The 24,572-nt window shown below is 38.8% G+C and overlaps 1 protein-coding gene across 26 annotated transcripts in view; it reads right to left on the bottom strand.

Moving 5' to 3' along the window:
- Nucleotides 1–24,572, bottom strand: part of LOC109900709 (triadin) — a 70,471-nt gene that overhangs the window by 8,715 nt on the left and 37,184 nt on the right. For 11 of the 26 annotated variants that reach the window (XM_031837130.1, XM_031837121.1, XM_031837128.1 and 8 more), the window contains 35 exons: nucleotides 21,249–21,296; nucleotides 19,903–20,217; nucleotides 19,554–19,601; nucleotides 19,429–19,467; nucleotides 19,054–19,101; nucleotides 18,916–18,963; nucleotides 18,647–18,682; nucleotides 18,513–18,560; nucleotides 18,375–18,422; nucleotides 12,776–12,823; nucleotides 12,634–12,672; nucleotides 12,488–12,556; nucleotides 12,111–12,254; nucleotides 11,960–11,995; nucleotides 11,786–11,812; nucleotides 11,624–11,671; nucleotides 11,486–11,524; nucleotides 11,340–11,408; nucleotides 11,144–11,191; nucleotides 8,650–8,697; nucleotides 8,512–8,550; nucleotides 8,366–8,434; nucleotides 7,973–8,116; nucleotides 7,822–7,857; nucleotides 7,647–7,673; nucleotides 7,481–7,528; nucleotides 7,356–7,394; nucleotides 7,210–7,278; nucleotides 7,017–7,061; nucleotides 5,846–5,893; nucleotides 5,708–5,746; nucleotides 5,561–5,629; nucleotides 5,168–5,311; nucleotides 5,017–5,052; nucleotides 4,844–4,876 (listed from right to left, as the gene is read on the bottom strand). In XM_031837130.1, coding sequence (XP_031692990.1) covers nucleotides 4,844–4,876; nucleotides 5,017–5,052; nucleotides 5,168–5,311; nucleotides 5,561–5,629; nucleotides 5,708–5,746; nucleotides 5,846–5,893; nucleotides 7,017–7,061; nucleotides 7,210–7,278; nucleotides 7,356–7,394; nucleotides 7,481–7,528; nucleotides 7,647–7,673; nucleotides 7,822–7,857; nucleotides 7,973–8,116; nucleotides 8,366–8,434; nucleotides 8,512–8,550; nucleotides 8,650–8,697; nucleotides 11,144–11,191; nucleotides 11,340–11,408; nucleotides 11,486–11,524; nucleotides 11,624–11,671; nucleotides 11,786–11,812; nucleotides 11,960–11,995; nucleotides 12,111–12,254; nucleotides 12,488–12,556; nucleotides 12,634–12,672; nucleotides 12,776–12,823; nucleotides 18,375–18,422; nucleotides 18,513–18,560; nucleotides 18,647–18,682; nucleotides 18,916–18,963; nucleotides 19,054–19,101; nucleotides 19,429–19,467; nucleotides 19,554–19,601; nucleotides 19,903–20,217; nucleotides 21,249–21,296 — 2,178 coding nt within the window. The remainder of the gene's footprint in view (nucleotides 1–4,843; nucleotides 4,877–5,016; nucleotides 5,053–5,167; nucleotides 5,312–5,560; nucleotides 5,630–5,707; nucleotides 5,747–5,845; nucleotides 5,894–7,016; nucleotides 7,062–7,209; nucleotides 7,279–7,355; nucleotides 7,395–7,480; nucleotides 7,529–7,646; nucleotides 7,674–7,821; nucleotides 7,858–7,972; nucleotides 8,117–8,365; nucleotides 8,435–8,511; nucleotides 8,551–8,649; nucleotides 8,698–11,143; nucleotides 11,192–11,339; nucleotides 11,409–11,485; nucleotides 11,525–11,623; nucleotides 11,672–11,785; nucleotides 11,813–11,959; nucleotides 11,996–12,110; nucleotides 12,255–12,487; nucleotides 12,557–12,633; nucleotides 12,673–12,775; nucleotides 12,824–18,374; nucleotides 18,423–18,512; nucleotides 18,561–18,646; nucleotides 18,683–18,915; nucleotides 18,964–19,053; nucleotides 19,102–19,428; nucleotides 19,468–19,553; nucleotides 19,602–19,902; nucleotides 20,218–21,248; nucleotides 21,297–24,572) is intronic. The other 15 variants (XM_031837122.1, XM_031837125.1, XM_031837132.1 and 12 more) reach the window with 15 other exon arrangements.

Below are 24,572 nucleotides of genomic sequence, written 5' to 3'. Positions count from 1 at the left end.
AGAAAGGAGGACCAAGGCACTCTCCATATAATTAATTTAAATGCCTTTATTAGTATGGCATGTTCAATAGAAACAAAGTTTTTTTAAACCGACGCTTTTCGGCTGCGTTTCGGGCTACATGGCCTTCGTCATGTCAATGACATGTATTTTTTAAATTATTTTTTTAATCAATTTTGAGTACTCCCTGACGAAGGCCATGTAGCCGAAACGCGTCGGTAAAAAAAAAAACATTGTTTCTATTGAACATGCAATACTAATAAAGGCATTTAAATTAATTATATGAAGAGTGCCTTGGTAAAATCTTTTCCTCTACGATTTTGCCTGTGCTTAGCTCTATTCCGTTTGTTTTTATCCCCCCAAAAAAACTCCCTAGTCCTTGCCGATGACAAGAATACCCATAACATGATGCAGCCACCACTATGCTTGAAAATATGAAGAGTGATGTGCTGTGTTGGACATGCCCCAAACATAACGCTTTGTATTCAGGAAATAAAGTTTCTTTGCCACATTTTTTGCAGTTTTACTTTAGTACCTTATTGCAAATATAATGCATGTTATGGAATATATGTATTATGTACAGGCTTACTTCTTTTCACTCTGTCATTTAGGTTAGTATTGTGTAGTAACTACAAGATTGTTGATTCATCCTCCATTTACTCCTATCACAGCCATTAAACTCTGTAACTAGTTAAAGTCACCATTGGCCTCATGGTGAAATCCCTTTCCTTACTCTCCGGTAACTGAGTTAGGAAGGACGCCTGTATCTTTGTAGTGGCTGGGTGTATTGATACACCATCTATAGTGTAATTAATAACTTCACGATGCTCAAAGGGATATTCAATGTCAACCAAAAAGAGTAGAACCTGCTCACCTGATTTCACACTTTGATTTGACTAGATGTTAAATGTCTCTTTGAAAAAAATATTTCAAAAAGGAGTTCAGTTCACGTAACAGGGTTGACCTTAAAATGAGGGATAGTTATTCTAAATGAATCACTAATAACATGAAATAAAACTATATATAACTTTAAATCTTCCTAGAGACTGCTTCCATCACGTGGACTGGGACTGGGATATGTTTCGTATTGCGTCAGATAACAATATTGACGAATACGCTGATTCGGTGTGCGAGTTCATTAGAACGTGCGTTGAAGATGTCGTTCCCATAGCAACGATTAAAACATTCCCTAACTCCCAGGCAGAGTTAGGGACTCCTTTGCTCCCAGGCAGACTAAATAACTTTTTTGCCCGCTTTGAGGACAATACAGTGCCACTGACACGGCCTGCAACGAAAACATGCGGACTCTCCTTCACTGCAGCCGAGGTGAGTAAGACATTTAAACGCGTTAACCCTCGCAAGGCTGCAGGCCCAGATGGCATCCCCAGCCGCGCCCTCAGAGCATGCGCAGACCAGCTGGCCGGTGTGTTTACGGACATATTCAATCAATCCCTATACCAGTCTGCTGTTCCCACATGCTTCAAGACGGCCACCATTGTTCCTGTTCCCAAGAAAGCTAAGGTAACTGAGCTAAACGACTACCGCCCCGTAGCACTCACTTCCGTCATCATGAAGTGCTTTGAGAGACTAGTCAAGGACCATATCACCTCCACCCTACCTGACACCCTAGACCCACTCCAATTTGCTTACCGCCCAAAAAGGTCCACAGACGATGCAATCTCAACCACACTGCACACTGCCCTAACCCATCTGGACAAGAGGAATACCTATGTGAGAATGCTGTTCATCGACTACAGCTCGGCATTCAACACCATAGTACCCTCCAAGCTCGTCATCAAGCTCGAGACCCTGGGTCTCGACCCCGCCCTGTGCAACTGGGTACTGGACTTCCTGACGGGCCGCCCCCAGGTGGTGAGGGTAGGCAACAACATCTCCACCCCGCTGATCCTCAACACTGGGGCCCCACAAGGGTGCGTTCTGAGCCCTCTCCTGTACTCCCTGTTCACCCACGACTGCGTGGCCACGCACGCCTCCAACTCAATCATCAAGTTTGCGGACGACACAACAGTGGTAGGCTTGATTACCAACAACGACGAGACGGCCTACAGGGAGGAGGTGAGGGCCCTCGGAGTGTGGTGTCAGGAAAATAACCTCACACTCAACGTCAACAAAACTAAGGAGATGATTGTGGACTTCAGGAAACAGCAGAGGGAACACCCCCCTATCCACATCGATGGAACAGTAGTGGAGAGGGTAGCAAGTTTTAAGTTCCTCGGCATACACATCACAGACAAACTGAATTGGTCCACTCACACAGACAGCATCGTGAAGAAGGAGCAGCAGCGCCTCTTCAACCTCAGGAGTCTGAAGAAATTCGGCTTGTCACCAAAAGCACTCACAAACTTCTACAGATGCACAATCGAGAGCATCCTGGCAGGCTGTATCACCGCCTGGTACGGCAACTTCTCCGCCCACAACCGTAAGGCTCTCCAGAGGGTAGTGAGGTCTGCACAACGCATCACCGGGGGCAAACTACCTGCCCTCCAGGACACCTACACCACCCGATGTTACAGGAAGGCCATAAAGATCATCAAGGACATCAACCACCCGAGCCACTGCCTGTTCACCCCGCTATCATCCAGAAGGCGAGGTCAGTACAGGTGCATCAAAGCTGGAACCGAGAGACTGAAAAACAGCTTCTATCTCAAGGCCATCAGACTGTTAAACAGCCACCACTAACATTGAGTGGCTGCTGCCAACACACTGACACTGACACTGACTCAACTCCAGCCACTTTAATAATGGGAATTGATGGGAAATGATGTAAATATATCACTAGCCACTTTAAACAATGCTACCTTATATAATGTTACTTACCCTACATTATTCATCTCATATGCATACGTATATACTGTACTCTATATCATCGACTGCATCCTTATGTAATACATGTATCACTAGCCACTTTAACTATGCCACTTTGTTTACATACTCATCTCATATGTATATACTGTACTCGATACCATCTACTGTATCTTGCCTATGCTGCTCTGTACCATCACTCATTCATATATCCTTATGTACATATTCTTTATCCCCTTACACTGTGTATAAGACAGTAGTTTTGGAATTGTTAGTTAGATTACTTGTTGGTTATTACTGCATTGTTGGAACTAGAAGCACAAGCATTTCGCTACACTCGCATTAACATCTGCTAACCATGTGTATGTGACAAATAAAATTAGATTTGATTTGATTTGATTTGAAATCACAGAGGATGCATGGAGGGACAGGTCAAAATGCTGAATTTTGGCACTTTAACATGTCTTTATTCATATAACAAAAACAGATTTATTGAATTTTCCATGTGGTCTATATGAAAGGGAACTTCATTTAATATACCAGGCTTTTAAAATTCAATGTGTGCGTACAATTTCTCTTAATATCAAAATCAAAGGGCACTCATTTCGTGAAACGACCCATATATTGTTAACCATATTTGTTTTGTTAACACAGATGTGCCAGTGTTTGTGTTTTATTTTAGGGTTCAAGTCCTTGAAGGGAATTACATCTGAATGTTGTTTTTCCAAACACATTACCCAGTTAAATAAAACACCACTTTGCTCTACCATGCAGACACCGCAGGCGATATAGAGAAGGAACCCACTGTAATGGTCTAGATACAGAAAGGAAACGAGGTGTTGGGGTGGGTGGAGCAGAACATATGTTGAATGGAGACTGAGAAGAACTGCCAGGTTAAAACTTGAACTCTACATATAACTAGTCAGGAGAGTGTTGACAGTCAGGAAGCCCATATGACAGATTCCAGCCTGCACTAACCTGATTGCCCCATGCTCCGCAGAATATGAAGACAATGTATCATGTGTTTTAATATGTGTGTGTATCCTTTATTTATCTCGGCAAATCAATTCTTATTTACAATGATGGCCTACACCGGCCAAACCCGGACCGCACTATGGGACTCCCAATCCCAGCCAGATGTGATGCAGCCTGGATTCAAACCAAGGACAGCAGTGGCACTTCTTGCACTGAGACACAGTGCCTTAGACCGCTGCGCCACTCGGGAACAGTACAAATGTAGCATGTTAATTTGAGCCAGTTTGCTAGAGCAGGAAAATAATTCTGCAGCAACAGGAAATGTGAATTATTATTATTAATGGACATTTTGGTAGGGGTTGATACATTTTTATAAGGGAAAATCCTGTTTGAAAATGCAAAGTGGCAATTACAAACATCAGACGCTTTTATAAACATCAAATACATGTCTACAAGTTGTTACAAGTTTAAAATGTCCTGCCCCTGAACATGGCAGTTAACCCACTGTTCGTAGGCTGTCATTGTAAATAAGATTTTGTTCTTAACTGACTTGCCTAGTTAAATAAAGCTAAAATATAAAATAATTAAACCTATCTATGTTATGGGGTTGCTTCTCTGGGGGTTGCTATAGTAACATGAAGGAGGCTTGTGTATGTGATAACGGTTATCACCAACATGGGAATTTGAACAGCACAATCTTATTAACATCCAACAATAGAAGGAAGAAATACTGGATGTATTACAGATGTTGCAGCATCGTTCTGAAGGACTGTGTCAATGAAACATGCATACTATACAGTAATCAAAATAAATAGCTACCATCAGTATAATAGTGAGATATTATATATTGTGTACAAAGCAGAGCTCCCACTCCACTAATAGGAGTCATCCTTCAGGGTTGAATCGCCATTACGTACATCACGGGAGAGAACTGATTAACTGCTGTAGGTCACATGTTTAACACTCTACTGTTTGAAGTGTTAACCTGTTTGACTCAGCTGGCAGGACATGAGTTGATCCACTCAAAACACAGGCAAATCATTCTTACCTTTTTTCTCTGCCGCTTTTGGTTTCTCTTTTGCTGATGGAAAACGTTTTGATTAAGTTAGTGTTCAGTAAATTGCATTCAAAAGAAAAATAATGAAAGACGATACACTGTGTGTACAATACTGTTAATGCTGAGTTTCTGCCCAACACACCGTTACGACGGATACATTTTACCTGTCTCAGGTTCTTTGGATAGCTTCTCCTCTGTCACTGCAGGAGAAAAAAGTGTTAGAACAGTTAAACATCATGTTTCCAATTGTCATTGTATCTAACTGAAAATAATCTATATTTAGTTTGATGAACTTTTGCATTGCTGTTTGGTTACCTTTTGTTGTAGGGATGGGTCTCATAGCGACAACTCTAGCCATGGCTTTTACCATTGGCACCACTACATTAGTGTGGTTCCCTTTCCTCATAGTGGGGTCTCTCGGAGTGGCTTTCTCTTTTAGGGGCTCAGGTTCTGAAACAACTGGTGCAGAGACAAATTAATTTATTACATTATGTACTCATAAAGCATACCAATAATAATCTCCTTGATTGAAAAAGTTAATTCTGCCAAGTTGGGATTAAGAAGCGCTATACCATTCTTTACAAGCGACAATTCAGCTTTGGCTTTTGCAGCACGAAGTTCTGAGATAAACAAGACATGTGAGAAGTGTTTCACTACAACTAATAGTAAGCATCTACTCAAGTTAACATTTGTGAAATACAATGTTACCTTTCTTGGAAGTGCTTGTGGTTGTCTTGGTAGTGTTTGTCTTCACTTTTTCTTTGGAGATTGCAGGCTCTAAAACCATAAATATATCCACAGTTAGAATATATGTTAATTCATCAAATGAAATAACTTGATCTAAGTTGTTGTTACCTTTCTTCGTGGGAGTTATTTTGTCCTTTCCCACAGGCTCTGAAACAATGAAAATACAAAATATGCTCATCATTCAAAATACAGTATTCATACAACTCAATGATGCATCGTGAATCCCATAGCAACTATATTCGTTACCTTTCTTGACAGCTGTTGTTTTAGCTTTATCTTTGGAAACAACAACCTCTGAAACAACGAACACAGACCAAACACGTAATTTCACCAACTGAACAACTCTGAATTTACCAAAGGTGGACTCCAATGAAGTTGTAGAAACATCTGAAGGCTAATCAATGGAAACATGTAGCACCTGAGCTCAACTTCAAGTCTCATAGCAAAGGGTCTGAATACTTATGTAAATAAGGTATTTCTGTTTTTTTATTTTTATAAATTTGATTAAATTTCTAACAACCTGTTTTAGCTCTGCCATTATGGGGTTTTGTGTGTAGATTGCTGAGGATTTGTATTTATTTAATACATTTTTGAACAAGGCTGTAACATAAGAAAATGTGGAAAAAAGTAAAGGGGTCTGAATACTTTCCAACGGCAGTGTATAAAATAAACGGTGCCTAGGCGTAAGTTGCGCGTCATTACTTCACAGGAGAACCATTTGAATGTAAACTTAAAATAAAAAATCTAAATATGTTTTTTGGCAGAAATGCCTTCTGGAACGTGTGGACTTTCATGTGCCTTTATAACAAACTTGTATGCCATCTGTATATACAAATACAATTGTTAATTAAGAGCCTAGTTGGTTTAGCTATGAAAAAAGATAGGAACCTTCCTGTTAGGCATGTATGGCTGAGATAATGGGTGGGCTGGACATGCCGAGAGATGAGTTCGGATCGGTCTGCCATGTAGCACGCTCCCGTCTATAACAGAAGCTGGTCAGTATGTGTAGGTAATCCTTTCTAACGCGTCTTTTTTCAAAATATATCACAAAGTGGAATTGAAAAGGTGTTGCTCTCCACTTTCTGGAGGACCGAGTTTTGAAATCAGTGGAATGCCCGGTGGAATTGGAGTATGATGTCTAAGGATAGGAGAAATTTCTGCCGTTTGAAATGGAGTTGAAAAATGGAAAGGGAGTTGAAAAGAGACTACAGAAGACTGTTGCATAAAACACCTTTCTCCGGATTACATCTTCAAACTAAGGGCAACCATGGCATCCGTGACAGAGAGGGAGAAACGTCCATCCATGTATACGATGGGTAAGATAGTCTAGCTAGCTACATTTTCAGATATTGCATGTTTCTAATTTTGTCAGAAAGTTGTTTTCATTTCAAGTTAAAGTATACTATTAAGAAAGTACCTTTCTTCATTGTGGTAGGTTTTGTATTTTCTTTGGAGACAGCTTCTGGAATGACAACATCATGCTCAATATTTTCCAATAAAAGTCAAGCATGCAGTTAAGTTATTAATAATGCACTACAAAACCACAAGCTTTTAACTACAACTAATAGTAAGCATCTACTCAAGTTAACATTTGTGAAAAACAGTATTACCTTTTTTGGAAGTGCTTGTGGTTGTCTTGGTAGTGCTTGTCTTGTCTTTTTCTTTGGAGATTGAAGGCTCTAAAACCATAATATATCCACAGTTAGAATATATGTTAATTCATCAAATTAAATAACTTGATCTAAGTTCTTGTTACCTTTCTTCGTAGGAGTTATTTGGTCCTTTTCCACAGGTCCTGAAACAATGAAAAAACGAAATATGCTGATCATTAAAAATACAGTATTCATACAACTCAGTGTTGCAACTAAATATATTCGTTACCTTTCTTGGCAGCTGTTGTTTTAGCTTTATCTTTGGAAACAACAACCTCTGAAACAAAGAACACAGACCAAACATGTAATTTCACCAACTGAACAACTCTAAAAGGAAAACCTGTATAACATGTCTGGAAATAAATCCACTCAAAACACAATCAAATTATTCACACCTTTTTTCTCTGCCGCTTTTGTTTTCTCTTTTGGTGATGGAAAACGTTTTGATTAATTTATTATTCAGTAAATTACATACAAGATTTTTAAAAATGAAAGACGATATACTTGTTTGTATAATATTTCTAATGGCCAGTTTCTGTCCTACACACCGTTACGACGGATACATTTTACCTGTCTCAGGTTCTTTGGATAGCTTCTCCTCTGTCACTGCAGGAGAAAAAAGTGTTAGAACAGTTAAACAGCATGTTTCCAATTGTCATTGTATCTAACTGAAAATAATCTATATTTAGTTTGATGAACTTTTGCATTGCTGTTTGGTTACCTTTTGTTGTAGGGATGGGTCTTATAGCGAAAACTCTAGCCATGGCTTTTACCATTGGCACCACTACATTAGTGTGGTTCCCTTTCCTCATAGTGGGGACTCTCGGAGTGGCTTTCTCTTTTAGGGGCTCAGGATCTGAAACAACTGGTGCAAAAAAACATTTTTTTATTACATTATGTACTCATAAAGCCTACCAATAATAATCACCTTGATTGAAAAAGTTAATTAAGACAAGTTGGGATTAAGAAGCGCTATACCATTCTTTACAAGCGACCATTCAGCTTTGGCTTTTGCAGCACGAAGTTCTGAGATAAACAAGACATGTGAGAAGTGTTTCACTACAACTAATAGTAAGCATCTACTCAAGTTAACATCTGTGAAATACAATATTACCTTTCTTGGAAGTGCTTGTGGTTGTCTTGGTAGTGCTTGTCTTTACTTTTTCTTTGGAGATTGCAGGCTCTAAAATCATAATATATCCACAGTTAGAATATATGTTCATTCATCAAATGAAATTACTTGATCTAAGTTGTTGTTACCTTTCTTTGTAGGAGTTATTTTGTCCTTTTCCACAGGCTCTGAAACAATGAAAATATATAATATGCTCATCATTCAAAATACATTATTCATACAGCTCAATGTTGCATTGTGAATCCCATAGCAACTATATTCGTTACCTTTCCTGGCAGCTGTTGTTTTAGCTTTATCTTTGGAAACAACAACCTCTGAAACAAAGAACACAGACCAAACACGTAATTTCACCAACTGAACAACTCTAAAAGGAAAATGTATACAGTGACTAAGGAAATAATTCTGACCTCTAACACTATTTCCACATTTTACTAATTAAGTTATAGGCTTATTCTAAAATTGATTAAATTGTTTTTTCCCCCTCATCAGTCTACACACAATGACAAATCAAAAATAGGTTATTAGAATTTGTTGCCAATTTATATAAAAAGTCAATGTAATATCACATTTACATAAGTATTCAGACCCTTTACTCAGTACTTTGTTGAAGCACATTTGGCAGTGTTTACAGCCTTGATTGTTGGGTATGACTCTACAAGCTTAGTACACCTGTAGTTGGGGAGTTTCTCCCATTCTTCTCTGCCAGGTTGGATGGGGAGTGTCGGTGCACAGCTATTTTCAAGTCTCTCCAGAGATGTTTGATTCAGGTTCATGTCCGGGCTCTGGCGGGGCCACTAATGGACATTCAGAGACTTGTCATGAAGCCACTTCATGTTGTCTTGGCTGTTTGTTTAGGGACGTTGTAATGTCGGAAGTTGAACCTTTACACCAGTTGGAGGTCCTGAGTGCTCTGGAGTAGGGTTTCATCATGGATCTCTCTGTACTTTTCTCTGTTCATCTTTCCCTCGATCAGGACTAGTTTCCCAGTCCCTGCCGCTGATCAAAGTCCCCACAGCATGATGCTGCCACCACCGTGCTTCACCGTAGGGATGGTGCCAGGTTTCCTCCAGATGTGACGCTTGGCATTCAGGTCAAAGAGTTCAATTTTGGTTTCATCAGACCAGAGAATCTTGTTTCTCATGGTCTGGGAGTCTTTAGGTGCATTTTGGCAAACTACAAGCAGCTGTCATATGCCTTTTACTGATGAGTGACTTCAGTCTGGCCACTCTACCATAAAGGTATGATTGGTGGAGTGCTGCCGAGATGGTTGTCCTTCTAGAAGGTTCTCCCTTCGCCACGGTAACTCTAGAGCTCAATCAGAGTGACCATCGGGTTCTTGTTCACCTCCCTGACCAAGGCCCATCTCCCCCGATTTCTCAGTTTGGCCAGGTGACCAGCTCTAGGAAGAGTCTTGGTTGTTCCATACTTCTTCCATTTAAGAATAATGGAGGCCGCTGTGTTCTTGGGGACGTTCAATCCTGCAAAAATGTTTTCGTACCCTTCCCCAGATCGGAGCCTCAACACAATCCTATCTTGGAGCTCTTCGACCTCATGGCTTGTTTTTTGCTCTGACGTGCACTGTCAACTGTGGGACTTTATGTAGACAGGTGTGTGCCTTTTCAAATCATGTCCAATCAATTGAATTTACCAAAGGTGGACTCCAATGAAGTTGTAGAAACATCTGAAGGCTGATCAATGGAAACATGATGCACCTGAGCTCAACTTCGAGTCTCATAGCAAAGGGTCTGAATACTTATGTAAATAAGGTATTTCTGTTATTTAGATTTAAAAAATGTGCTAACATTTCTGACAACCTGTTTTAGCTCTGCCATTATGGGGTTTTGTGTGTAGATTGCTGAGAATTTTTATTTATTTAATACATTTTTTAATAAATCTGTAACGTAAGAAAATGTGGAAAAAGGTCAAGGGGTCTGAATACTTTCCTAAGGCAGTGTATAAAATAAACGGTGCCTAGGTGTAAGTCGCGCATTATTACTTCACAGGAGAGCCATTTGAATGTACACTTTAAAAAAATCATCTAAATGTGTTTTTTGGCAGAAATGCCTTCTGGAACGTGTGGACTTTCATGTGCCTTTATAACAAACTTGTATGCCATCTGTAAATACAAATACAATTGTTAATTAAGAGCCTAGTTGGTTTAGCCATGAAGTAAAGATAGGAACCTTCCCGTTAGGCATGTTTGGCTGAGATAATGGGTGGGCTGGACATGCCGAGAGATGAGTTCGGATCGGTCTGCCATGTAGCACGCTCCTGTCTATAACAGAAGCTGGTCAGTATGTGTAGGTAATCCTTTCTAACGCTGCTTTTTTCACAAGATATCACAAAGTGGAATTGAAAAGGTGTTGCTCTCCACTTTCTGGAGGACCGAGTTTTGAAATCAGTGGAATGCCGGGTGGAATTGGAGTATGATGTCTAAGGATATGAAGAAATTTCTGCCGTTTGATTGCAAATATGGAAAGGGAGTTGAAAAGAGAACACAGAAGACTGCTGCATAAACACCTGTCTCCGGATTACATCTTCAAACTAAGGGCAACCATGGCATCCGTGACAGAGAGGGAGAAACGTCCATCCATGTATACGACGGGTAAGATAGTCTAGCTAGCTACATTTTCAGATATTGCATGTCTCTAATTTTGTCAGAAAGTTGTTTTCATTTCAAGTTAGTATACTATTAGCTAGCTAACATTAGCTCGCTAGCTAATGTTAGGTGTAATATTATTACAACATGCAATAAAGTACCTTTCTTCATTGTGATAGGTTTTGTCTTTTCTTTGGAGACAACAGCTTCTGGAATGAAAACATCATGCTCAATATTTTCCAATAAAAGTCAAGCATGCAGTTAAGTTATTAATAATGTACTACAAAACCACAAGCTTTTAACTACAACTAATAGTCAGCATCTACTCAAGTTAACATTTGTGAAAAACAGTATTACCTTTCTTGGAAGTGCTTGTGGTTGTCTTGGTAGTGCTTGTCTTGTCTTTTTCTTTGGAGATTGCAGGCTCTAAAACCATAATATATCCACAGTTAGAATATATGTTAATTCATCAAATGAAATAACTTGATCTAAGTTGTTGTTACCTTTCTTTGTAGGAGTTATTTTGCCCTTTTCCACAGGCTCTGAAACAATGAAAATGCTAAATATGCTCATCATTCAAAATACAGTATTCATACAACTCAATGTTGCATTGTGAATCTCATAGCAACTATATTTGTTACCTTTCTTGGCAGCTGTTGTTTTAGCTTTATCTTTGGAAACAACAACCTCTGAAACAAAGAACACAGACCAAACACGTAATTTCACCCACTGAACAACTCTAAAAGGAAAACCTGTATAACATGTCTGGAAATAAATCCACTCAAAACACAATCAAATTATTCCTTTTTTCTCTGCCGCTTTTGTTTTCTCTTTTGGTGATGGAAAACGTTTTGATTAATTTATTATCCAGTAAATTACATACAAGATTTTAAAAATGAAAGACGATATACTTGTTTGTATAATATATCTAATGGCCAGTTTCTGCCCTACACACCGTTACGACGGATACATTTTACCTGTCTCAGGTTCTTTGGATAGCTTCTCCTCTGTCACTGCAGGAGAAAAAAGTGTTAGAACAGTTAAACATCATGTTTCCAATTGTCATTGTATCTAACTGAAAATAATCTATATTTATTTTGATGAACTTTTGCATTGCTGTTTGGTTACCTTTTGTTGTAGGGATGGGTCTCATAGCGACAACTCTAGCCATGGCTTTTACCATTGGCACCACTACATTAGTGTGGTTCCCTTTCCTCATAGTGGGGACTCTCGGAGTGGCTTTGTCTTTTAGGGGCTCAGGTTCTGAAACAACTGGTGCAGAGACAAATGTACTCATAAAGCATACCAATAATAATCACCTTGATTGAAAAAGTTAATTAAGACAAGTTGGGATTAAGAAGCGCTATACCATTCTTTACAAGCGACCATTCAGCTTTGGCTTTTGCAGCACGATGTTCTGAGATAAACAAGACATGTGAGAAGCGTTTCACTACAACTAATAGTAAGCATCTACTCAAGTTAACATTTGTGAAATACAATATTACCTTTCTTGGAAGTGCTTGTGGTTGTCTTGGTAGTGTTTGTCTTCACTTTTTCTTTGGAGATTGCAGGCTCTAAAACCATAATATATCCACAGATAGAATATATGTTAATTCATCAACTGGAATAACTTGATGTAAGTTCTTGTTACCTTTCTTCGTAGGAGTTATTTTGTCCTTTTCCACAGGCTCTGAAACAATGAAAATATATAATATGCTCATCATTCAAAATACAATATTTATACAACTCAATGTTGCATTGTGAATCCCATAGCAACTAAATATATTTGTTACCTTTCTTGGCAGCTGTTGTTTTAGCTTTATCTTTGGAAACAACAACCTCTGAAACAAAGAACACAGACCAAACACATAATTTCACCAACTGAACAACCTTTAAAGGAAAATGTATACAGTGCCTTAGGAAAGTATTTAGACCCCTTCACTATTTACAAATGTTTTACGTTACAGCCTTATTCTAAAATTGATGAAATTGTTTTTTTCCTCATCAATCTACACACAATACCACATAATTACAAGTCAAAAACAGTTTAAAAAGAATTGTTGCCATTTTATGAAAAAAAGAAGAATTATCACATTTATATAAGTATTCAGACCCTTTACTCAGTACTTTGTTGAAGCACCTTTGGCCATGATTACAGCCTCAAGTCTTCTTGGGTATGACGGTACAATCTTGGCACACCTGTAGTTGGAGAGTTACTCGAATTCTTCTCTGCCAGGTTGGATGGGGAGTGTCGCTGAACAGCTATTTTCAGTTCTCTCCAGAGATGTTTGATCGGGTTCATGTCCAGGCTCTGGCGGGGCCACTCAAGGACACTCAGAGACTTGTCCCGAAGCCACTCTTGTGTTGTCTTGGCTGTTTGCTTTGGGTAGTTGTCCTGTTGGAAGGTGAACCTTTACCACAGGTAGAGGTCCTGAGCTCTCTGGAGCAGGGTTTCATCAAGGATCTCTCTGTTCTTTGCTCCGTTCATCTTTCCCTTGATCCTGATTAGTCTCCCAGTCCCTACCAATAAACAATGTCCCCACAGCATGATGCTGCCACCACCGCGCTTTATTTATTTTTTATTTTTTATTTTACCTTTATTTAACCAGGTAGGCAAGTTGAGAACAAGTTCTCATTTACAATTGCGACCTGGCCAAGATAAAGCAAAGCAGTTTGACACATACAACGACACAGAGTTACACATGGAGTAAAACAAACATACAGTCAATAATACAGTATAAACAAGTCTATATACGAAGTGAGCAAATGAGGTGAAATAAGGGAGGTTAAGGCAAAAAAAAGGCCATGGTGGCAAAGTAAATACAATATAGCAAGTAAAACACTGGAATGGTAGATTTGCAGTGGAAGAATGTGCAAAGTAGAAATAAAAATAATGGGGTGCAAAGGAGCAAAATAAATAAATAAATACAGTAGGGAAAGAGGTAGTTGTTTGGGCTAAATTATAGGTGGGCTATGTACAGGTGCAGGAATCTGTGAGCTGCTCTGACAGTTGGTGCTTAAAGCTAGTGAGGGAGATAAGTGTTTCCAGTTTCAGAGATGATTGTAGTTCGTTCCAGTCATTGGCAGCAGAGAACTGGAAGGAGAGGCGGCCAAAGAAATAATTGGTTTTGGGGGTGACCAGAGAGATGTACCTGCTGGAGCGCGTGCTACAGGTGGGTGATGCTATGGTGACCAGCGAGCTGAGATAAGGGGGGACTTTACCTAGCAGGGTCTTGTAGATGACATGGAGCCAGTGGGTTTGGCGATGAGTATGAAGCGAGGGCCAGCCAACGAGAGCGTACAGGTCACAATGGTGGGTAGTATATGGGGCTCTGGTGACAAAACGGATTGCACTGTGATAGACTGCATCCAATTTGTTGAGTAGGGTATTGGAGACTATTTTGTAAATGACATCGCCGAAGTCAAGGATTAGTAGGATGGTCAGCTTTACAAGGGTATGTTTGGCAGCATGAGTGAAGGATGCTTTGTTGCGAAATAGGAAGCCAATTTTAGATTTAACTTTGGATTGGAGATGTCTGATGTGGGTCTGGAAGGAGAGTTTACAGTCTAACCAGACACCTAGGTATTTGTAGTTGTCCACGTATTGTCCACGTAATTCAGAGCCATCCAGAGTAGTGATGTTGGACAGGCGAGCAGGTGCAGGCAGCGATCGGTTGAAGAGCATGCATTTAGTTTGACTTGTATTTAAGAGCAATTGGAGGCCACGGAAGGAGAGTTGTATGTCATTGAAGCTTGCCTGGAGGGTTGTTAACACAGTGTCCAAAGAAGGGCCAGAAGTATACAGAATGGTGTCGTCTGCGTAGAGGTGGATCAAAGACTCACCAGCAGCAAGAGCGACATCATTGATGTATACAGAGAAGAGAGTCGGTCCAAGAATTGAACCCTGTGGCACCCCCATAGAGACAGCAGACCCTCCGATTTGACACACTGAACTCTATCAGAGAAGTAGTTGGTGAACCAGGCGAGGCAATCATTTGAGAAATCAAGGCTGTCGAGTCTGCCGATGAGGATGTGGTGATTGACAGAGTCAAAAGCCTTGGCCAGATCAATGAATACGGCTGCACAGTAATGTTTCTTATCGATGGCGGTTAAGATATCGTTTAGGACCTTGAGCATGGCTGAGGTGCACCCATGACCAGCTCTGAAACTCTGAGATTCTAAATGGTCGGTAATCTGTTTGTTGACTTGGCTTTCGAAGACCTTAGAAAGGCAGGGTAGGATAGATATAGGTCTGTAGCAGTTTGGGTCAAGAGTGTCCCCCCCTTTGAAGGGGGAAGACCGTTCCAATCTTTGGGAATCTCAGATGACACGAAAGAGAGGTTGAACAGGCTAGTAATAGGGGTGGCAACAATTTTGGCAGATCATTTTAGAAAGAAAGGGTCCAGATTGTCTAGCCCGGATGATTTGTAGGGGTCCAGATTTTGCAGCTCTTTCAGAACATCAGCTGACTGGATTTGGGAGAAGGAGAAATGGGGAAGGCTTGGGCGAGTTGCTGTGGGAGGTGCAGTGCTGTTGACCGGGGTAGGGGTAGCCAGGTGGAAAGCATGGCCAGCCGTAGAAAAATGCTTATTGAAATTCTCAATTATAGTGGATTTATCAGTGGTGACAGTGTTTCCTATCTTCAGTGCAGTGGGCAGCTAGGAGGAGGTGTTCTTATTCTCCATGGACTTTACAGTGTCCCAGAACTTTTTTGAGTTAGTGTTGCAGGAAGCAAATTTCTGCTTGAAAAAGCTAGCCTCGGCTTTTCTAACTGCCTGTGTATATTGGTTTCTAGCTTCCCTGAACAGCTGCATATCACGGGGGCTGTTCGATGCTAATGCAGATTGCCATAGGATGTTTTTGTGTTGGTTAAGGGCAGTCAGGTCTGGGGAGAACCAAGGGTTCTGTTCCTGGTTCTAAATTTCTTGAATGGGGCATGCTTATTTAACATGGTTAGGAAGGCATTTGACAGTGATGAGTGGAGGTCGTTTGACCGCTGACCCATTACGGATGCAGGCAATGAGGTAGTGATCGCTGAGATCTTGGTTGAAGACAGCAGAGGTGTATTTAGAGGGCAAGTTGGTTAGGATGATATCTATGAGGGTGCCCGTGTTTAAGGCTTTGGGGAGGTACCTGGTAGGTTCATTGATAATTTGTGTGAGATTTAGGGCATCAAGCTTAGATTGTAGGATGGCTGGGGTGTTAAGCATGTTCCAGTTTAGGTCGCCTAGCAGCGCAAGCTCTGAAGATAGATGGGGGGGCAATCAGTTCACATATGGTGTCCAGAGCACAGCTGGGGGCAGAGGGTGGTCTATAGCAGGTGGCAACGGTGAGAGACTTGTTTTTAGAGAGGTGGATTTTTAAAAGTAGAAGTTCAAATTGTTTGGGTACAGACCTGGATAGTAGGACAGAACTCTGCAGGCTATCTTTGCAGTAGATTGCAACACCGCCCCCTTTGGCAGTTCTATCTTGTCTGAAAATGTTGTAGTTTGGAATGAAAATGTCAGAATTCCGTCTTCCTAAGCCAGGATTCAGACACAGCTAGAACATCCGGGTTGGCAGAGTGTGCTAAAGCAGTGAATAAAACAAACTTAGGGAGGAGGCTTCTAATGTTAACATGCATGAAACCAAGGCTATTATGGTTACAGAAGTCATCAAAAGAGAGCGCCTGGGGAATAGGAGTGGAGCTAGGCACTGCAGGGCCTGGATTCACCTCTACATCGCCAGAGAAGGAGTAGGATAAGGGTACAGCTAAAAGCAATAAGAATTGGTCATCTAGAACGTCTGGAAAAGAGAGTAAAAGGAGGTTTCTGGGGGGCGATAAAATAGTTTCAAGGTATAATGTACAGACAAAGGTATGGTAGGATGTGAATACAGTGGAGGTAAACATAGGTATTGAGTGATGATGAGAGAGATATTGTCTCTAGAAACATCATTGAAACCAGGAGATGTCATTGCATGTGTGGGTGGTGGAACTAATAGGTTGGATAAGGTATAGTGAGCAGGACTAGAGGCTCTACAGTGAAATAAGCCAATAAACACTAACCAGAACAGCAATGGATAAGGCATATTGACATTAAGGAGAGGCATGCTTAGTTGAGTGATCAAAAGGGTCCAGTGAGTAGTGAGGTTGGTTGGGGTCACGGCGATTCAGACAGCTAGCCGTGCCATCGGTAGCAAGCTAGCATAGGATGGAGGTCTGTTTTTAGCCACCTTGTGCGTTTCCGTCGGTAGGATTAGTGGGGTTCCGTGTGGTAGAGGGGATCAATCCAATTCGCAAAAAAACAAACAATAGATATAGTTATAGAGGCCCAAGAAAAAATAAAATAAAATAAAATAATAAATATTCCGATAGGTCTATTCAGATAGCAGCCGATAAGACAGCTAACGATTAGCGGACCGAAGATGGGCGTTCAGTAACGTCGCGACAGAGGAGCCAGTCGGATAACTCCCTCGGGCAGATAACGTCGGTAGTCCAGTTGTAAAGGCTTCACCGTTGGGATGGTGCCAGGTTTCCTCCAGACGTGACGCTTGGCATTCATCGTCGAAGAGTTCAATCTTGGTTTCATCAGACCAGAGAATCTTGTTTCTCATGGTCTGAGAGTCTTTAGGTGCCTTTTGGCATACTCCAAGCCGGCTGTCATGTGCCTTTTACTGAAGAGTGGCTTCAGTCTGGCCACTCTACCATAAAGCTCTGATTGGTGGAGTGCTGCTGAGATGGTTGTCCTTCTGGAAGGTTCTCCCATCGCCAAAGAGGTACTCTAGAGCTCTGTCAGAGTGATCATCAGGTTCTTGCTTACCTCCCTGACCAGTTTTGCTGGGCGGCCAGCTCTAGGAAGAGTCTTGGTGGTTCCAAACTTCTTCCATTTAAGAATGATGGAGGCCACTGGGTTCTTTGGGATGTTCAATGCTGCAGAAATGTTTTTGTACCCTTCCCCAGATCTGTGCCTCGACACAATCCTATCTCGGAGCTCTTTGACCTCATGGCTTAATTTTTGCTCTGACTTGTTTTGAAATCAGTAGAATGCCTGGTGGAATTGGTTAATGATAGCTAAGGATATGGATAAAATTCTGCTGTTTGATTGCAAATATGCAAAGTGAGTCAAAAAGACCTGTATAAAACACCTGTCTCCAAATTACATCTTCAAACTAAGGGCAACCATGGCTTACATCTTCAAACTAAGGGCAACCATGGCATCTGTGACAGAGAGGGAGAAATGTCCATCCATGTATATGGGCAAGATAGTCTAGCTAGCTACATTTTCAGATATTACACGTTTCTAATTTTGTCAGAAAATAATTTTCATTTCAAGTTAGTATACTATTAGCTAGCTAACATTAGCTCGCTAGCTAACGTTAGGTGTAATATTATTACAACATGCAATAAAGTACCTTTCTTCATTGTGGTAGGTTTTGTCTTTTCTTTGGAGACAACAGCTTCTGGAATGACAACATCATCAAATGCTCAATATTTTTCAATAAAAGTCAAGCATGCAATATGATATTAATAATGCACTACAAAATCTGTACCTTTCTTTACAACAGCTGGTTTGACCTTCTCTTTGGACACCACAGCGTCTAGAATACAAGGCAAGAGATGTAAACTATGTAACTGTATTCAAATACAGAAAGTAATGATGCAGTTCAACTGTACAAATTGTTACCTTGCTTCTTAACTTTTTCTTTAGGCGGCACTGGCTCTGGAAAAAATACATTATTGACAAAATATCAGTAGAAAATCTTATTGATGTGTGTATGCTTTGGTGTAACACTTCTAAGCAGCTATATTACCTTTACCTTAGGTAACTTCTAACACTGAAACCCTTAAGGTTGAGTGCATTTACATTTGAAGTTAAAGTATACTATTAGCTAGCTAACATTAGCTCGCTAGCTAATGTTAGGTGTAATATTATTACAACATGCAATAAAGTACCTTTCTTCATTGTGGTAGGTTTTGTCTTTTCTTTGGAGACAACAGCTTCTGGAATGACAACATCATCAAATGCTCAATATCTTCCAATAAAAGTCAAGCATGCAGTATGATATTAATAATGCACTACAAAATCTGTACCTTTCTTTACAACAGCTGGTTTGACCTTCTCTTTGGACACCACAGCGTCTAGAATACAAGGCAAGAGATAATAACTGTATTCAAATTCAGAAAGTAATGATACAGTTCAACTGTACAAAGTGTTACCTTGCTTCTTAACTTTTTCTTTAGGGGGCACTGGCTCTGGAAGAAATACATTACTGACATAATATCAGTAGAAAATCTTATTGATGTGTGTGCTTTGGTGTAACACTTCTAAGCAGCTATATTACCTTTACCTTAGGTAACTTCTAACACTGAAACCCTTACCGTTGAGTGCATTTGCATAACAGTATATATTCAGTACATGTTTTCAGTAAGTGTGAAGGATGATTTGGTATGTAGAGAGTCTCTTACCCTTCTTTGGGGCAGCTGCCTTGGTCTTTTCCTTTGGAACTGAGGGTTAAAAAATAATGTGTTCAGATCAAACAAGAACAAGTTATGTAAGTGTATCCCTTTGAATCAATACAATATGTCCATACCCTTCTTTATGATGCCAGCCTTCTGCTTTTCTTTGGGAGCCTGTGGTTCTTCAATGACAAAACAACATATGTTAAGAGTATCCTTTCAAGTACAGTATCAAGGGTCAATAAATCGAAATAGGACATCAGATATGAGCATTTTCATTTACATGGAGAGAACAGAAGATGACTGTTTTCCTCACAAAGTATTATGTCTATCTGTGTGGAAAAGCAATATACACACATTTTATTATATTTTCTTTTATAATATACATTTGATTTGCAAGCACTCTGTCCCTTTAGTGAAAATTACCTTGTAGTTCAAATATTACCAAATAAGTTAGAGCTTAAGTTCTGAGAGAATAACTACCTTGAGTCCATGAAGCTGGTTGAGTTGTCGGTGCAAGTTCAGGTGCTGGTGCTGGTTCAGTTGGTTGAGTTGCTGGTTCAGCTGGTGCAGGTGCTGGTTCAGCTGGTTGAGTAGCTGGTGCATGTGTAGGTTCAGCTGGTTGAGTAGCTGGTGCAGGTGCTGGTTCAGCTGGTTGAGTAGCTGGTGCAGGTGCTGGTTCAGCTGGTTGAACTAGAGCTGCTGGTTGAGCTGGAGGAGCTTGATAAACTTGATACGCTGGAGGAGCTTGATAAAATGACTGAGTTGGATGAGCTGTTGGAATATGCAGTGGAGATGCTGAAAAAAGTTGTACATTCGTGTATAATGCAAATTTGGATAAAACATGTGAATCAAACATATTAGCCAATTAAAATGGCATCTGATGACAAGGAGAAAAAAGTAGCTGAGGTGTTGAGCCACAAGGAAAAAAACAAGGTGTGTTAAATAAGGTTAAACAGCAGGAAGACAGATCAATTAACTTCCCATTACAGTGTCTTTTCATTGCACGCTTGGTAAAGTTATAAAAGTCATTAATAAGACAGAATGTATTTTAAAATAATATAGGGCATATTGTTGATATTTATTTAGAAAATGTACAGCATATGTCTACTGTTTGTTTTAAGTTGTAAATCACAAGGCCTTTTCGGTGAGACACACCAGGAAACTGCTGGGAAATGTAACTAGAGGAGCTACTGACACAATAGGACAATAAAGGAACATTGGGCAGAGAAACTTAAAGATGGAGATCTTTAGTATTTTCAAAATGGTTATTGTTAACAATACATCCATGTTTACCAAGAGATAATAATTAGAAACCTATACAAGGACATAAAGACATACAGATGTCGAATCTTAATTTGATCACCCTGTTGCAGGAGAACATTGTTGCAATGAAGGACATTTCAAACTTGTAGTTTATTGTTTTTTGGTTTAAAAAAAGGCTTCTGAAGTTTGCAATTTCCACTTTGAAATTTCAGAGTGGATTTTCCCTTATGTAAAGGCACCAACCCTTACAAAAATGTACATGAATTGTAATCTATATAATAATTCTAATTTCCTGTTACTGCAATATTATTTTCCTGCTATAGAACATTGGCTCAAATTAAGATCCTAAATCTGTACAGTAAATGGTGGGTGTGGAAAAGGCTGTGAAGTAGATAACCTAGTAACTAGGGGTCGGAGGTTTTATTGGTCTAGTTATATGCTCAGGATGAACTCCTGGCCATAATTACAACACAGAGCTCTGCAGACATGTCAGACACATTTAAATAGTGTTAATGTTAGCAATTAATTACCTAATTGGAAATAATTAAAATAATAGCAAATACCTGTCATAGTTGTAGGTGGGAATGGATTGTCTGTGAATATGTGATGCACTGGAAGATAAATAGATTATTTTCAGTCAGGTTTGAGAAGGACATACTATACTGGACATATACAGGACATATTATACTGGACATATACAGGACATATTATACTGGACATATACAGGACATATTATACTGGACATATACAGGACATATTATACTGGACATATTATACTGGACATATACAGGACATATTATACTGGACATGTACAGGACATATTATACTGGATATATACAGGACATATTATACTGGACATATTATAGTAGACATATTATACTGGACATATTATACTGGACATATTATAGTAGACATATTATACTGGACATATTATACTGGACATATTATACTGGACATGTACAGGACATATTATAGTAGACATATTATACTGGACATATTATACTGGACATATACAGGATATATTATACTGGACATATACAGGACATATTATACTGGACATATAGAGGACATATTGTAGTAGACATACTATACTGGACATATACAGGACATATTATACTGGACATATAGAGGACATATTGTAGTAGACATACTATACTGGACATATACAGGACATATTATACTGGACATAAACAGGATATATTATACTGGACATATACAGGACATATTATACTGGACATATTATACTGGACATATACAGGACATATTATACTGGACATATACAGGACATATTATACTGGACATATACAGGACATATTATACTGGACATATACAGGACATATTATACTGGACATATACAGGACATATTATACTGGACATATACAGGACATATTATACTGGACATATTATACTGGACATATTATACTGGACATATTATACTGGACATATTATACTGGACATATACAGGACATATTATACTGGAAATATACAGGACATATTATACTGGACATATACAGGACATATTATACTGGACATATACAGGACATATTATACTGGACATGTACAGGACATATTATACTGGACATATACAGGACATATTATACTGGACATATACAGGACATATTATACTGGACATATACAGGACATATTATACTGGACATATACAGGACATATTATACTGGACATGTACAGGACATATTATACTGGACATATACAGGACATATTATACTGGACATATACAGGACATATTATACTGGACATGTACAGGACATATTATACTGGAAATATACAGGATATATTATACAGGACATATTATACTGGACATATACAGGACATATTATACTGGACATATACAGGACATATTATACTGGACATATACAGGACATATTATACTGGACATGTACAGGACATATTATACTGGAAATATACAGGATATATTATACTGGACATATACAGGATATATTAACCTGGACATATTATACTGGACATATACAGGATATATTATACTGGACATATTATACTGGACATATACAGGACATATTATACTGGAAATATACAGGATATATTATACTGGACATATTATACTGGACATATACAGGATATATTAACCTGGACATATTATACTGGACATATACAGGATATATTATACTGGATATATACTGGACATATACAGGACATATTATACTGGACATATTATACTGGACATATTATACAGGACATATACAGGACATATTATACTGGACATATACAGGACATATTATACTGGACATATACAGGACATATTATACTGGACATATACAGGACATATTATACTGGACATATACAGGATATATTAACCTGAAAATATTATACTGGACATATTATACTGGACATATACAGGACATATTATACTGGACATATACAGGACATATTATACTGGACATATACAGGACATATTATACTGGACATGTACAGGACATATTATACTGGACATGTACAGGACATATTATACTGGACATATACAGGACATATTATACTGGACATATACAGGACATATTATACTGGATATATACAGGACATATTATACTGGACATGTACAGGACATATTATACTGGACATGTACAGGACATATTATACTGGACATGTACAGGACATATTATACTGGACATATACAGGACATATTATACTGGACATATACAGGATATATTAACCTGGACATATTATACTGGACATATTATACTGGACATATACAGGACATATTATACTGGACATATACAGGACATATTATACTGGACATATACAGGATATATTATACTGGACATATTATACTGGACATATTATACTGGACATATACAGGATATATTATACTGGACATATACAGGATATATTAACCTGGACATATTATACTGGACATATACAGGATATATTATACTGGACATATACAGGACATATTATACTGGACATATACAGGACATATTATACTGGAAATATACAGGATATATTATACTGGACATATTATACTGGATATATTATACTGGACATATTATACTGGACATATTATACTGGATATATTATACTGGATATATACTGGACATATACAGGACATACTATACTGGACATATACAGGACATATTATACTGGATATATTATACTGGATATATACTGGACATATACAGGACATACTATACTGGACATATACAGGACATATTATACTGGACATATACAGGATATATTATACTGGACATATTATACTGGATATATACTGGACATATACAGGACATATTATACTGGACATATACAGGACATATTATACTGGATATATACAGGACATATTATACTGGATATATACAGGACATATTATACTGGACATATACAGGACATATTATACTGGACATATACAGGATATTTACAGGACATATTATACTGGATATATACAGGACATATTATACTGGACATATACAGGATATTTACAGGACATATTCTACTGGATATATACAGGACATATTATACTGGATATATACAGGACATATACAGGACATATTATACTGGATATATACAGGACATATTATACTGGATATATACAGGACATATTATACTGGATATATACAGGACATATTATACTGGATATATACAGGACATATTATACTGGATATATACAGGACATATTATACAGGATATTTACAGGACATATTATACTGGATATATACAGGACATATTATACTGGACATATACAGGATATTTACAGGACATATTATACTGGATATATACAGGACATATTATACTGGATATATACAGGACATATTATACTGGATATATACAGGACATATTATACTGGATATATACAGGACATATACGGAACATACACACAACGTATTATAGTAGACATATACAGGACATATTAAGGAATGTAT

This window comes from Oncorhynchus kisutch, linkage group LG12 (genome assembly GCF_002021735.2).
Source record: "Oncorhynchus kisutch isolate 150728-3 linkage group LG12, Okis_V2, whole genome shotgun sequence".
Classification (NCBI taxonomy): domain Eukaryota; kingdom Metazoa; phylum Chordata; class Actinopteri; order Salmoniformes; family Salmonidae; genus Oncorhynchus; species Oncorhynchus kisutch.
Note: the sequence above shows the minus strand (reverse complement) of the source record. Positions and strands in the feature narration are given on the sequence as shown.